Here is a 12604-nt window from a genome sequence, read left to right as displayed (position 1 = left end):
AATTATTGAAATGGTCCTAAGAAAAAGTTAAAACTTGAGTACATCAATACACTGAATACTTGAAAAAAAATTTCAAGGTATTCTATAAAAATGGCTCTTGATCTCTACTATTGTAAGGGTATCATCTTTAAAATTAACAAAAAGTGTATTATCATGCTCCCAAAACTGATTTACAGCATAAAGAGGAGGTAATGCTATTCATTTACAATTGTAAAGCAAGTGCAGTCCTAATGTTAAATTCTGCCAAGATACTGCACATGCATACACTTGTGTACACACACACACAAATTCAGATCAATCTTATGAAAATATATGTAAAAATCATAAATAAAATATTGGAAAATCAAACGTGGAGTTAGAAGTAATGTACCATGACTGAGGTTATCCCAGAAATAAAAAAATTAATAACATAAAGGAAAAAGTGTTTAATAAAACCTAATTATCTATTTCCAATGAAGTGGAAGTCTTACTAAACAATAACTAGACAATAATTTTTTATGGTGACAAAGAAAATCTATTTCAAGCCAACAACTCCCACCAGCTTAGTGTGAAAATCATTAGAGTCATTCTCATTGAAGTGATGCAAAGACAAAGAGAACTATGATCACCGTGATCAATTGTTACTGTTTTAGGATTGCTAGCCCACATTTTAGGATAGGAATGAGATGCCACATTTAGGAGAACCCAACAAAAACATCTTTATGAACATAATCAGATGAAAAAGATTAGAATTAATAAGAGAGTACCATAAGAGAACCAGATATAAAATTAGCACACAAATTGTAGCTTTCTTACATACTACCAATAACTAGTTATTAAATAATTGAAAAATGATCTCATTTGCAAAAGCAACTAGGCTATTAAATGTGCAGAAATAAAACATGGTAAAGATCTATAGGGAGAAAATGACAAACTTTGCTTAAGGATATAATATAGCCTTGAGAAATGTATGGTATTCTAGATGTGAAGACTCAACATTGTATAGATAAGGAAGTCCCAAATTAAATACAGGATTAAAAGAAATTCCAACCAAAATCTCAATACACTATGGTGGAACTTGGCAAAGGGATTTTTTTAAATGCATGTAGAAAAATAGGCAAGACAGCCAAGACATTAAAAAAAAAAACCCAAAGTTTTATCAGGGTGTGGTGGGGTGCTCCTGTAGTCCTAGCTACTCAGGAGGCTGAGGCTGAGGCTGGAGGATCTCTTGAGTCCAGGAGTTCAAAGCTGCAGTGAGCTCTTGAGCCAAGGAGTTCAAGGCTGCCACTAAGGCTGGAGTGGTGATGCTGCACTCCAGCCTTAGTGGCAGAGTGAGACTCTGTTTCTAAAAACAAACCAACAAAAAATCAAACGTAAAAAGGGGAACCTAGAACTACCAGGCATCAAAATTAAGAGTTGAGGTAATGACATCAAATGATTGTTCAGAATAAAAGCCCTGAAACAGGCTCTGTACAAGAATTAAGTGAATGAGAATGGTAGTTTTTCAAATCAGTAGGTAAAGGAAAGATACTTCAGTAAGTCTCACATTAAATATCCAACACGAAACATTGTCCTAACTTAAATCAGATGCCCAGATTATGATACAACTCAACAAAACAGAGTTGCCCCCCATCCCTCTGGGGACATCGCTGTTTATCATCCATGTGACCCTGATCATGCCACAGCCCTTCTGGGTCTCTACCAACTCGACCTCTCCCAATTTGGGGTTTGGAAAATAAAATCCCAGTGGTTTTAACATCATTCGTTCTCTAAGTGTATTCACTGGAGAGAAAACAAGTCTCAAATGTATTGAAGCCCTCACAGTAAGTATGGAGAAATTGGCAGGATACGATTGGTTTCCATTCCTAGATGGATCAGAATGGTCAGGTGGCCTTCACACCTAGGATTCTGGGGGCAGCTGGACACAAATGGCGAAGCTGGGCAGGTGCCTGAGTTGGTCCCCAGATTCCAAAGCTGAGCAAGCCCTCCCCACAGATTTACTGCCTCCACCCCACACACCTTGGCCATCAGCATCTGGTAGGCATACAGTCGCTTGCCTTTCCCCTTTCCCAAGGCACCTTCATACTTCTCCACAAATTCCTGGGCCTCCCTGCTTAGAAAAAAGAAAACAAACAAACTAACTAACAAACAAAAACACAGGAATTCAGTTAGCACCTAACCAAAGGAAATCTGAACTATGAAGGCTCAAACATATGTGCGAAGGCTTATGTCTTTGTATACCTCTGGTTAAAATATAAATTCCATTAAGGCAGGACATTCTGTCTGTTTTATCCACTGAAGTTTCCCAAATGCTGAGAAGAGCGCTTGGTACATAACAGGCATGATAGAGGCAGAACTATGGCCCCTGTGACCTTCGTTTGCTGGTGTTCCACCCATGAATATAATATATTACATGGCAAAAAGGACTTTGAAGATGTAATTAAGATTACTGATTTTATTTTATTTGTTTATTTATTTTTAGAGATAGGGTCTCGCTGTGTTGCTCAGGCTGCTCTTGAACTCCTGAGCTCAAGCAGTCACCTGCCTCTGGCTCCCAAAATGCTGGGATTACAGGTGTGAACCACCATGCCCAGCCAAGATTATTGATTTTAAAATAAGGAGATTATTCTGGGTCATCTGCATGGCCCCAGTGTAATAAAATAACATGAGCCCTTAAAAACAGAAGAGAAGTCTCTTAAGAAATCTCCAAATTGCTTTCCACGGTGGCTGAAGTAATTTACATTCCCACCAACAATGCGTAAGTGTTTTTTTTCCCCCCACACCCTCACCAGCATCTGTTATGTTTTGACTTTTTAATAATAGCTATTCTGACTGGCGGAAGATGGTGTGTCATTGTGGTTTTGATTTGCATTTTTCTGATGATTAGTGATGAAAATTTTCTCATATGTTTGTTGGAGGCTTGTATGTCTTCTTTTGAGAAGTGTTTGTTCATATTCCTTGTCCTCTCTTTTTTTTTTTTTTTCTTTTTTTTGCTCTGTCGCCCAGGCTGGAGTGCAGTGATGCGATCTTGGCTCACTGCAAGCTCCACCTCCCGGGTTCACGCCATTCTCCTGCCTCAGCCTCCCAAGTAGCTGGGACTATAGATGCCTGCCACCATGCCCAGCTAATTTTTGTATTTTTAGTAGAGATGGGGTTTCACCATGTTAGCCAGGATAGTCGCGATCTCCTGACCTTGTGATCCACCTGCCTGGGCCTCCCCAATGCTCTTGATTTTTGTACATTGATTTTGTATCTTGAAACTTTGCTGAAGTCGTTTATCAATTCCAGGAGCCTTTTGGCAGAGTCTTTAGGGTTTTCTAGGTAGAGAATCATATAATCAGCAAAGACAGATAATTTGACTTCTTTTCTTTTATTTCCTTCTTTCTTGCCTTTCATTTTTTCCTTTTGTCTGATTGCTCTGATTAAGACTTCCAGTACTATGTTGAATAGGAGAAGTGAGAATGGGCATTCTTGTCTTGTTCCAGTTCTTAAGGGAAATTATTCCAGTTTTTGCCCATTCATTATGAATTTCACTATGGGTTTCTCATAGATAACTTTTATTATTTTGAGGTATGTTCCTTCAATGCCTAGTTTGTTGGAGGCTTTTATCATGAAGGGATATTAGATTTTATCAAATGTGAAGCAGGAAAATTATTGACTCTCTGTATCTGGGGCCCCTTTGGAGGGGCTACATAAAAAGCATGAGAAGGAAATGAATTCTGCCAACAGTCGGTGAGCTCAAAAGAGAACCTTAGTCCTGGATGAGAACTGCAGTCCTACTGATACCGTGATTTTGGTGTGATGAGACCCTGAACAGAGAATCCAGCCATGCCGTGCTGGACTTCTGACCTACAGAACTGTGCGCTAATTAACGAGTGGTATTTTAAACTCTTAACCTGTGGTAATTTGTTGCAATAGCAATATAAAATTATTACAGATGTCCCTTGATGTACAAGGGGTTATGTTCCAATAAACTTATTGCGAGTTGAAAACATCATAAACTGAAAATGTACAGCCGGGTGCAGTGGCTCATGCCTGTAATCCCAGCACTTTGGGAGGCCGAGGCGGGTGGATCACGAGGTCAGGAGATGAGACCATCCTGGCTAACATGGTGAAACCCTGTTTCTACTAAAAATACAAAAAGAGAAAAAAAATTAGTTGGGCGTGGTGGCGGGCGCCTGTAGTCCCAGCTACTCGGGAGGCTGAGGCAGGAGAATGATGTGAACCCGAGAGACAGAGCTTATAGTGAGCCGAGACTGTGCCACTGCACTCCAGCCTGGGCGACAGCCTGGGCAACAGAGCGAGACTCTGTCTCAAAAAAAAAAAAAAAGAAAAAGAAAGAAAGAAAATGTACGTAATACCCCAAAAAGGCCATTGTTAAGTAAAAAAATTATAAGTTGAACCATCATAAGCCCATATGCTCCTCAACTTATGATGGGGTATATCCAATAAACCCACTGTGAAGTTGAAAAATTATAAGTTGAACCATTGTAAGTAAGGCATCATTAGACAGGTCTTTGTGGAATGCATGGATGTTGAATGAGTGAGTGAATGAACATCCTGGTAAAGTTGGATGAGAAACAAATGAATCAATTTGTCTATTAAATATTCTGAAGTGGTTGCTGGACCTGGTGAGGACAGCCTTTGAGAACAGATTGTTAAATCTTCAGGAACTTGGGCAACCAGTTGTTAAACTGTTAGTAGCTTTGAGTTGGCCATGGTGGGAGTATTTAGACCATGGAAATCAGCAAATACTATGACCAGGGCTCCTCCTCCTGTCCCACACCTCAGAGAGCTAGTTTATCAGTCACCACTAGATAAATCCAATCATGTGGGGGAAGAATGAAATCCATCTTAGGGCAGATGGAAGAAGGTCTTGTGGAGCTGTGTGTCTGGCTGCAATCGCTACAGTCACCACTGCTCCTACAAAATACCTACCCCACTGTTCCTGCTGCCTCCAAGGTACAAGTGTGGACAGTTGATACATGTGAAGTTGCATTCTAACCTTGAGGCTGGCTTTATTGGGATGTTTCAGTGTCTCAATGCTAGTGAGGCTGCCTGTCCAGCTCCTAACCCCAGGGTTAAGAGCTGGGCTGTATGTCCTCCTAAATGGGATCTTCTCCCTGTTCCCCCTCTTGGCAGGAGATGTCCCTCTCTGCAGGGAAGTCCCCATTGCCCCTCCCCACAAGCAGGCTGATTGATTTACTGCCCCCCTCATCCCAAAGCATGGTCCCCCCTCTTGACTGGATGCTTTTGTTTTCAGAGCTGTGTCTCCTTCATCATTTACTATTAATTCCTTTTTATATATAGCCAGTCTTTGGGTATGTTTGTTGTATAGCTTTTTAGTAGTTGCTCTAGGTGTTATACTTATTTATTATATTATATATAGTCTACTTAGCTTTCAAAGTCTACTGGCGCTGATATTTTACTAGTTAGAGTGAAGTGTAGAAACCTTGCTTCTCCTTATATCCTTTTACCCTCCTCATTGATAATGTAATTGTCTTAAACATTTCTTCTACATTTATTGAGAACTACTTTATGTGGTGTTATAATTTTTGCTTCAACTGTCAAATATATTTTTAAAAACTCAAGGGGACATTTTCCAATATTTTTTTCTACCATGTTCTTTCTTCCTTCCTGATGTTCCAAAATTCCCCCTTTTTTGTAAAAAAAAAAAAATCATATTCTTTCTGTTCAGAGAACTTCTTGTTGCCATTCTTATAAGGTAAGTCTGGTGACAAATTCTCTTAGTTTTCCTTCATCTGAGAATGTCTTGATTTCTCCTTTATTCTTAAAAGATACTTTCACTGTAAATATAGAATTCTGGGCTGAGAATTCTTTTCATTTAGCACTTGAAAATTGTTATGTCACTTTGTTCTGTCCTCCATGGTTTCTGATAAGAAATTTATTGTCATTATAATCGTGTTTTTTTCCCTGTAGGTAATATTTTGTTTCTGTCTGACTGCCTACAAGTTTTTAGAAGTTTGACTATGATGTGTCTTGGAATGAATTTCTTTGCTTTGGGTTTATCCTGTTTGGGATTTGTTTTGCTTCTTCAATCTGTAAGTTTTGCCAAATCTGAGACACTTTAGCCATAATTTCCTTGAATACTTTTTCAGTCTCACTCTTTTTTTCCCTCTTTTTCTGGAATTCCAACGATACTAACGTTAGGTCTTTTATTATAGTCCCACACATCCTTGAAGTTCTGTGCATTTTTTTTCCAGGCTATTTTCTCTTTATTGTTTAGACTGAGTAATTTCTCTTGTTCTATCTCCAAGTTCACTGAGTTTTTACTCTCTTCTCTTCATTCTGTTGTTGAGCCCACTCAGTGAGTTTTAAACATTTCAGTTATTGTATTTTTTTACTTCTAAAATTTCCAGTTGTTCCTCTTTATAATTTCTATTTTTTTTTTCTGAGACTTTGTTTTGTTCATTTGTTTCATGTGTTCACAATTGCTCGTTGAAGCATTTTTATGATGGTTGCTTTAAGACCTTTGTCGGGCAAGGTGTGGTGGCTCACGTCTGTGATTCCAGTGTCTTGGGAGGCTGAGGTGGGAGGATTGCTTGAGCCCAAGAGTTCAAGACCAGCCTGAGCAATACAGTGAGACCCTGTCTCTACAAAAATAAAAAATAAAAATAAATAAAATAAAACCTTTGTCAGACAATTCTAACATCTCTGTCATCTTGGTATTAACACCTGTTGATCATCTTTTGTCATTTAGTTTGAGGTCTTCCTGATTCTTGGTATGGCGAGTGATTTTTAATTGAAACCTGGAATTTTGGATATTATAAGACTCTAGATATGATCTAAATCTTAGGTTTTACCCGGCCTCCTCTGACATCGCTATGGTAATTGAAGGTGATGTTACCTGGTTACTTCCAGGTGGGAGTGAAAGTCCAGAGTCTTCATTTGGCCTCCTTTGACACCTCAGGCTGAGGAGAAGTTCCTTGTCACTGCTAAGCAGGGATGGGGTTCAGGCTTCTCACCAGGCCTCCACTCAAGCCTGGTTACTTCCAGGCGGTGGTGAGAGTCTAGACTCCCCACATGGTCCTCACCGAAACCATGGGGAAAGGGAGGCACCATTACTACCTGCTGGGGATGAAGGTCCCTGCTTCCCACTCAGCCTCCTCTGACACACCCTGGTTAGGGGTATTGGGGCACCTTGCTTTGGCCTGGCAAAGGTGGGTATCCAGGCTTCCCCACTTGCCTTTGCTGCCAGGGTTGGGAATGGGGGCCATTGTTTTGTCTGTGGTATTTGGCTGGAGAACAGTTATTGTCCAAAAGTTTTCTGTCTTGCCAGTCTGTTTCTTTCTTGGCCCTTTGGCTAGAAATAGCAGGTTTTTCTTGGGGCATTTTTTTGGCTGCATCCATTGGGGTTTTTGGGTTGCCATCTTTTCCAATAGCAGTCTGGGATTTAAAGGTGAAAAAGAAAATCCAAGGAACTCCGTGCCCTGGTCATCCCTTTGGTCCTGAGGTTCTTAGCCAGTTTGCCTTCTTCTTTCTACCTTTTCAAATCTTCTTATATTTGCTTTAAATGTAACATTCAGGGTTTTCGTCGTACTTAGTGGGAAGAATAGGGAAAAGCGTCTCTACTCCATCTACCTAGAAGCAGAAGTCCTCTAATCACTCTGAAGAAAGCAAGCAGTTTGGGTAGTTTTCTTAGACATTAGGCTTCGGACAAAGTTGAGAGACAGACCTAATTAATTCTATGATTAAAGCAAATATCCCCGATTCATGGGCACTAGAAGCTGTTATGCCAACTTCACATCCTACTGTGTATCATTATTGATGATGTCCACATGCTTCTCTGATTCATCTTTGTTCCCCAACCTCATCTCTCAGGGCTCAGCATAGTGTCTGGCATAAAAGATGTTCAAGCTTTAATAATAACAGTAATCACTATTTGTTAATTGCATATTATGTGCTAGGCACTTAATAAAAATATTTTGAAATTGTTTGAACACCTGTGAGGTAGATGTTATTATTCCCATTTTACAAGTGAGAATTATTAGGCTCAGAGAGGTTAAAGGAAGGAAGTGAGCCTGAGAGGGATTGAGTAGCCAACCAAAGTCTCCAGATGTGGCAGAGGTGTGAATTCAGGTTTGCCCCACTCACTGCTATTGCTTTTTATGTCTAGCCAGCCTTTTGTTTTTATATTTTTTTGGAGACAGTGTCTCACTTTGTCACCCAGGCTGGAGTGCAGTGGCATGATCTCAGCTCACTGCAACCTCCACTTCCTGGTTCAAGAAATTCTCCTGCTTCAGTCACCCAAGCAGCTGGGAGTACAGGCATGCACCACCACACCTGGCTAACTTTTGTATTTTTAGTAGAGATGAGGTACCACTATGTTGGCCAGGCTGGTCTTGAACTCTTGACCTCAAGTGATCTGACCACGTCAGCCTCCCAAAGGGCTGGGATTACAGGTGTGAGCCACCACACCAGCACTGGCAAGCCTTTTTAGATAGTCTACAGTAACCATGCTCAGGTCAGCCAGTGCCTGACTGGGCCAGAGACTGGGGCCCCCACACTACTATTTCTAAAAGAGAGGAGATAGTATGGGGATGCTGTCTGCAGCTGGAGACTTTATTTTCAGAAGAAGAAATCATACTGGTAGCAAAGGGGGTGCATTGTCAAATGGTAATTCTGGAGAGACGACTGCAAATTAAGAGAGCAGGCTCTGTAATCCCAGCACTTTGGGAGGCCAAGGTGGGAGTATCACTTGAGCCTAGGAGTTCGAGACCAGTCCTGGCAACATAGCAAGACCTGTCTCTAAAAAAACAAAAACAAAAACAAAAACAAACAAACAAACAAACAAACAGAAAAACAAACAGTGCAAACTCTGGAGTCAGAATTCCTGAGTCCAAATCCTGGTTGGGCCACTTAACTTGCTGTGTGGTCTTGGGCAAATTACTCAATTGCTCTGTGCCTCAGTCTTCTCATCAGTAAAATGGTAACAATAATAATAGTACCTACATCGTAGGGTGATTGTGAAGATTAAATGAATTGTTATACATAAAACACTCAGAACAGTGCCTGGCACAAAGGGCATGCCCAGCAAAGACTGGCTATATATAAAAAGGAGTTAATGGTAAATGATGAAGGAGACACAGCTCTGAAAACAAGAGCATCCAGTCAAGAGAGGGGACAGTGCCTTGGGATGAGGGGGGCAGTAAATCAATCAGCTGCTTGTGGGGAGGAGCAATGGGGACTTCCCTGCAGAGAGGGCACTTGGCCCGAGTCTTACAAGGCGTGCAAGAATTAGCAAGGAAGGTGGCAGAAGGCACGGATCTTCTAGGCAGAGGCACTAGCTTGGGTGGAGACCCAGAAGCTGAAGAGCCTTAAACCTGAGTCCAGGATAAGGAGCCTTGGGGAAGGGAAGAAGCTAGGAAGAGACGGGAGGGAGGCCCAGGGGGAGGAGACCACTCTTTGCTGGGAGACCCGCTCCAGTGAGAGAGGCCTAGGCCTCCTCGGCTTCTCAGGCCTCAGCTTCTGCCCATCCCGCCAGCCCCAGGAACTCTGCCCCTCAGAGGCAGGGAGGAGATGTCAGATTTCTCCTCTGGCAGCTGAGGGAGCCCTCAGGAATTGTCACAGTCTCTGAGACTTACAGCCAGCTGGAGATCTCATTTCCCTAAGCATCAAGGCTACACTTTTTCCACTGTTAATAAAAGATGTGTTCTGGTGACACTTGAGTGGGAGTGAGATTCTGTTAGAGTGACAGGTGGCTCTTCTACCCTGCTAGCAGGAGAAGGAGCCCAGCTTGGAGGGAGCAGGGAGAAAGGATTCAAAAAGCGGAGGCTGAGGGCCAGGCGCAGTGGCTCATGCCTGTAATCCCAGCATTCTGGGAGGCCGAGGCGGGCGGATCACAAGGTCAGGAGATTGAGACCATCCTGGGTAATATGGTGAAACCCTGCCTCTATTAAAAATACAAAAAATTAGCTGGGCGTGGTGGCAGGCGCCTGTAGTCCCAGCTACTTGCGAGGCTGAGGCAGGAGAATCGCTTGAACCTGGGAGGCAGAGGTTGCAGTGAGCTGAGATTGCGCCACTGCACTCCAGCCTGGGCAACAGAGCAAGACTCCGTCTCAAAAAAAAAAAGGAGGAGGCTGAGAAGGAAGATAGCCTAGAGCTGAGCCTAGCTTCCACATTGTTGCTACCCACCACATGGGACTATTTAAATTTTTTAAATTAATTTGTTATTTTATTATGTAATTGACAAATGGGCCAGGTGTGGTGGCCCATGCCTGTAATCACAATACTTGGGGAAGCTGAGGTTGGAGGATCACTTGAGTTCAGGAGTTCGAGATCAGCCTGGGCAACATAGCGAGACCCTGTCTCCACAGAAAATTTAAAAATTAGCCAGGTATGATGGCATATGCCCATAGTCCCAGCTACTGGAGAGATTGTGGCAGGAGGATCACTTGAGCCCAGAAATTCAAGGCCACAGTGAGCTAACATGGTGGACTGGACTCCAGCGTGGGTGACAGAGCAAGACTCTGTCTCTTAAAAAAATATTGTGTATATTTATGGTATACATGATATTTTGATATATGTATACATTATGAATTGCTAAATCAAGCTAATTAACATATGCATTGCCTCCCATACTTATTTCTTGTATGTGGTGAGAACACTTATAATCTATTCTTAGTAATTTTCAGGTATCGAATACATTGTTATTATAGTCACTATGCTATACATAGATTTAAGTTTAAATAAAAGCTAAAACAAAAACATCAGTTTTTCAGTTACACTAATCTGTTTTAAGCACTCAGTAACCACACGTGGTAGAGGCTATGTGTTACAGAGTGCAGATTTAGACTGATTTCCATCATTGCAGAAAGCTCTGGTGCTCAGCAGCACTGGCCTAAAGCACAAGCCTGGAGGCATTACCAGAAGGTGTTTTTTCTTGCAGCCCTATAGGAGATGACGTAATAATTTGCAGGGCCGTGGGGTAAGCTTTGTTTTCCTTGTCAGGGTCTGCCCAGTATTGGTGTAGCTAGATCTTTACTGTGCCTCTTGGGATAAATAGTGCCAAAACATGGCTGTCAAACTGCTCTGCTTAATAAAGGGTGAGGAGTTTGACTTGAGGAATGAGGAAGCTCAGGTATGAGAGGAGCCAGAGAGCATGAGCTTCCTACAGAGGAAACGGAGGGGAGTGTCACCCCCAATACTGTGGCAAAAAAACAGAGGGGCCTTGGGGAAAATGGTCATGTTGGATAGGAACTTTTTAGCAGAAACTCAAAAAGTATGTAATATGACTGCTGCTGCTATTTCTTTTTTTTTTTCCTTTCTTTTTTTTTTTTTTTTTGAGACAGAGTCTCCCTCTGTTGCCCAGGTTGGAGTTCAGTGGCATGATCTCAGCTCACTACAACCTCTGTCTCCTGGGTTCAAGCGATTCTCCTGCCTCAGCCTCCCGAGTAGCTGGGACTACAGGTGCCTGCCACCACGCACAGCTAATTTTTGTCTTTTTAGTAGTAATGGGGTTTCACCATGTTGGCCAGGCTGGTCTCAAACTCCTGACCTCAAGTGATCCACCCGCCTTGGCCTCCCAAGTGCTGGGATTACAGGTGTGAGCCACTGCGCCCAGCCTACTGTTATTTCAAAACTGCAGCAAAGACCCCAGAATCATCAAATGCTCTGTGCATCAGCCTTTTACATGGAAACCAAAGAAGTGGCTGAGTAGAAAACAGGAGTCGAGTGGCATGGGCAGGAGGCCTGCTGCCATTCACAGAGTAATATTCATGCTGCATGAGGGCCAGCTTGACTTTGTGCCAGGCAATGGGGATGTGACAGTGGCTCAGACAGACTCTCTCCTACTCACTGTGCAAATCACACGAGTGAGAGTGTGTGCACATGGAGAGATGCTGGGTGCTCCAGGAACATGAGAGAGAGCTGCTTTTGAGGAGGAGGGGGTCTAGAAAGCTTCTGGAGGAAGGCATGTCTGTGTTGGGCTGTGAGGGAGGCACAGAAGCCACAAGATGAGGGCGGCATGGGACAAAAGGGGCAGCCAGGCAGGGGAAGGCATGGGCACAGGTTGGGAGTCCTCTAAGTCTTCCGTGGCTCCCCCTCCAGGGCCTGTGGTGCTGATGAACAGCAGGGCTGCCTTGACTGTCATGGGGCTCCCTGAGTGCTGTGCTCCTTGCTGGAGCATCCCCCTTCACATCAAGCCCCTTTGGGGGAATGTGGAGGGAGGGGCTCTCATTCCCATCAGAAGGAGCTGTGGAATCGGGCGGCCCTGGTTGGCCCGCAGCCTGCTCACCTGAGCTCTGTCAGCTTCTTCGCCATGGGCCAGGGCTTGCTCCGCATGGTGGCAATGAGCTTCTTTTTTTCTTCCACCTGCTCCAAGATCCGGGCCAGTTCCTCCTCAGACAGGGACTCCCCACCAGAGGCGCTGGAGGCCAAGGAGGATGATCTGGAGGCAGAGCCAGGGCAGAAGCAGAGGAGAGATGGAAAGGAGGTGGTGTCCTCAGGTGCTGTGGAGTGAGGAGGCGCCCACAGGCAAGATGGCACCCCTGCCCCCTGCTCAGAAGCCATCGGTGACTCCCATGGCCTGGCAGCAGAGGCCAAAATTCTATCCTGTAGCCCAGGGCCCCAGAGGGCTGCGTCCCCGTCCCCATCCACGCACAGC

The 12604-nt window shown here is 43.4% G+C and overlaps 1 protein-coding gene across 1 annotated transcript in view; it reads right to left on the bottom strand.

Annotated features, from left to right (window-relative positions):
* LOC105481620 (transmembrane channel like 2) overlaps nucleotides 1–12604 on the bottom strand; it is a 106424-nt gene that overhangs the window by 69266 nt on the left and 24554 nt on the right. Inside the window, exons 3-4 of the mRNA XM_011741348.2 lie at nucleotides 12236–12388; nucleotides 1999–2089 (exon numbers count right to left, since the gene is read on the bottom strand). Coding sequence (XP_011739650.2) covers nucleotides 1999–2089; nucleotides 12236–12388 — 244 coding nt within the window. The remainder of the gene's footprint in view (nucleotides 1–1998; nucleotides 2090–12235; nucleotides 12389–12604) is intronic.

The sequence above is a fragment of the Macaca nemestrina genome, chromosome 15 (genome assembly GCF_043159975.1).
Source record: "Macaca nemestrina isolate mMacNem1 chromosome 15, mMacNem.hap1, whole genome shotgun sequence".
Lineage (NCBI taxonomy): Eukaryota > Metazoa > Chordata > Mammalia > Primates > Cercopithecidae > Macaca > Macaca nemestrina.
The sequence above is the reverse complement of the archived record's forward strand: the minus strand, read 5'-3'. Positions and strand labels throughout refer to the sequence as shown.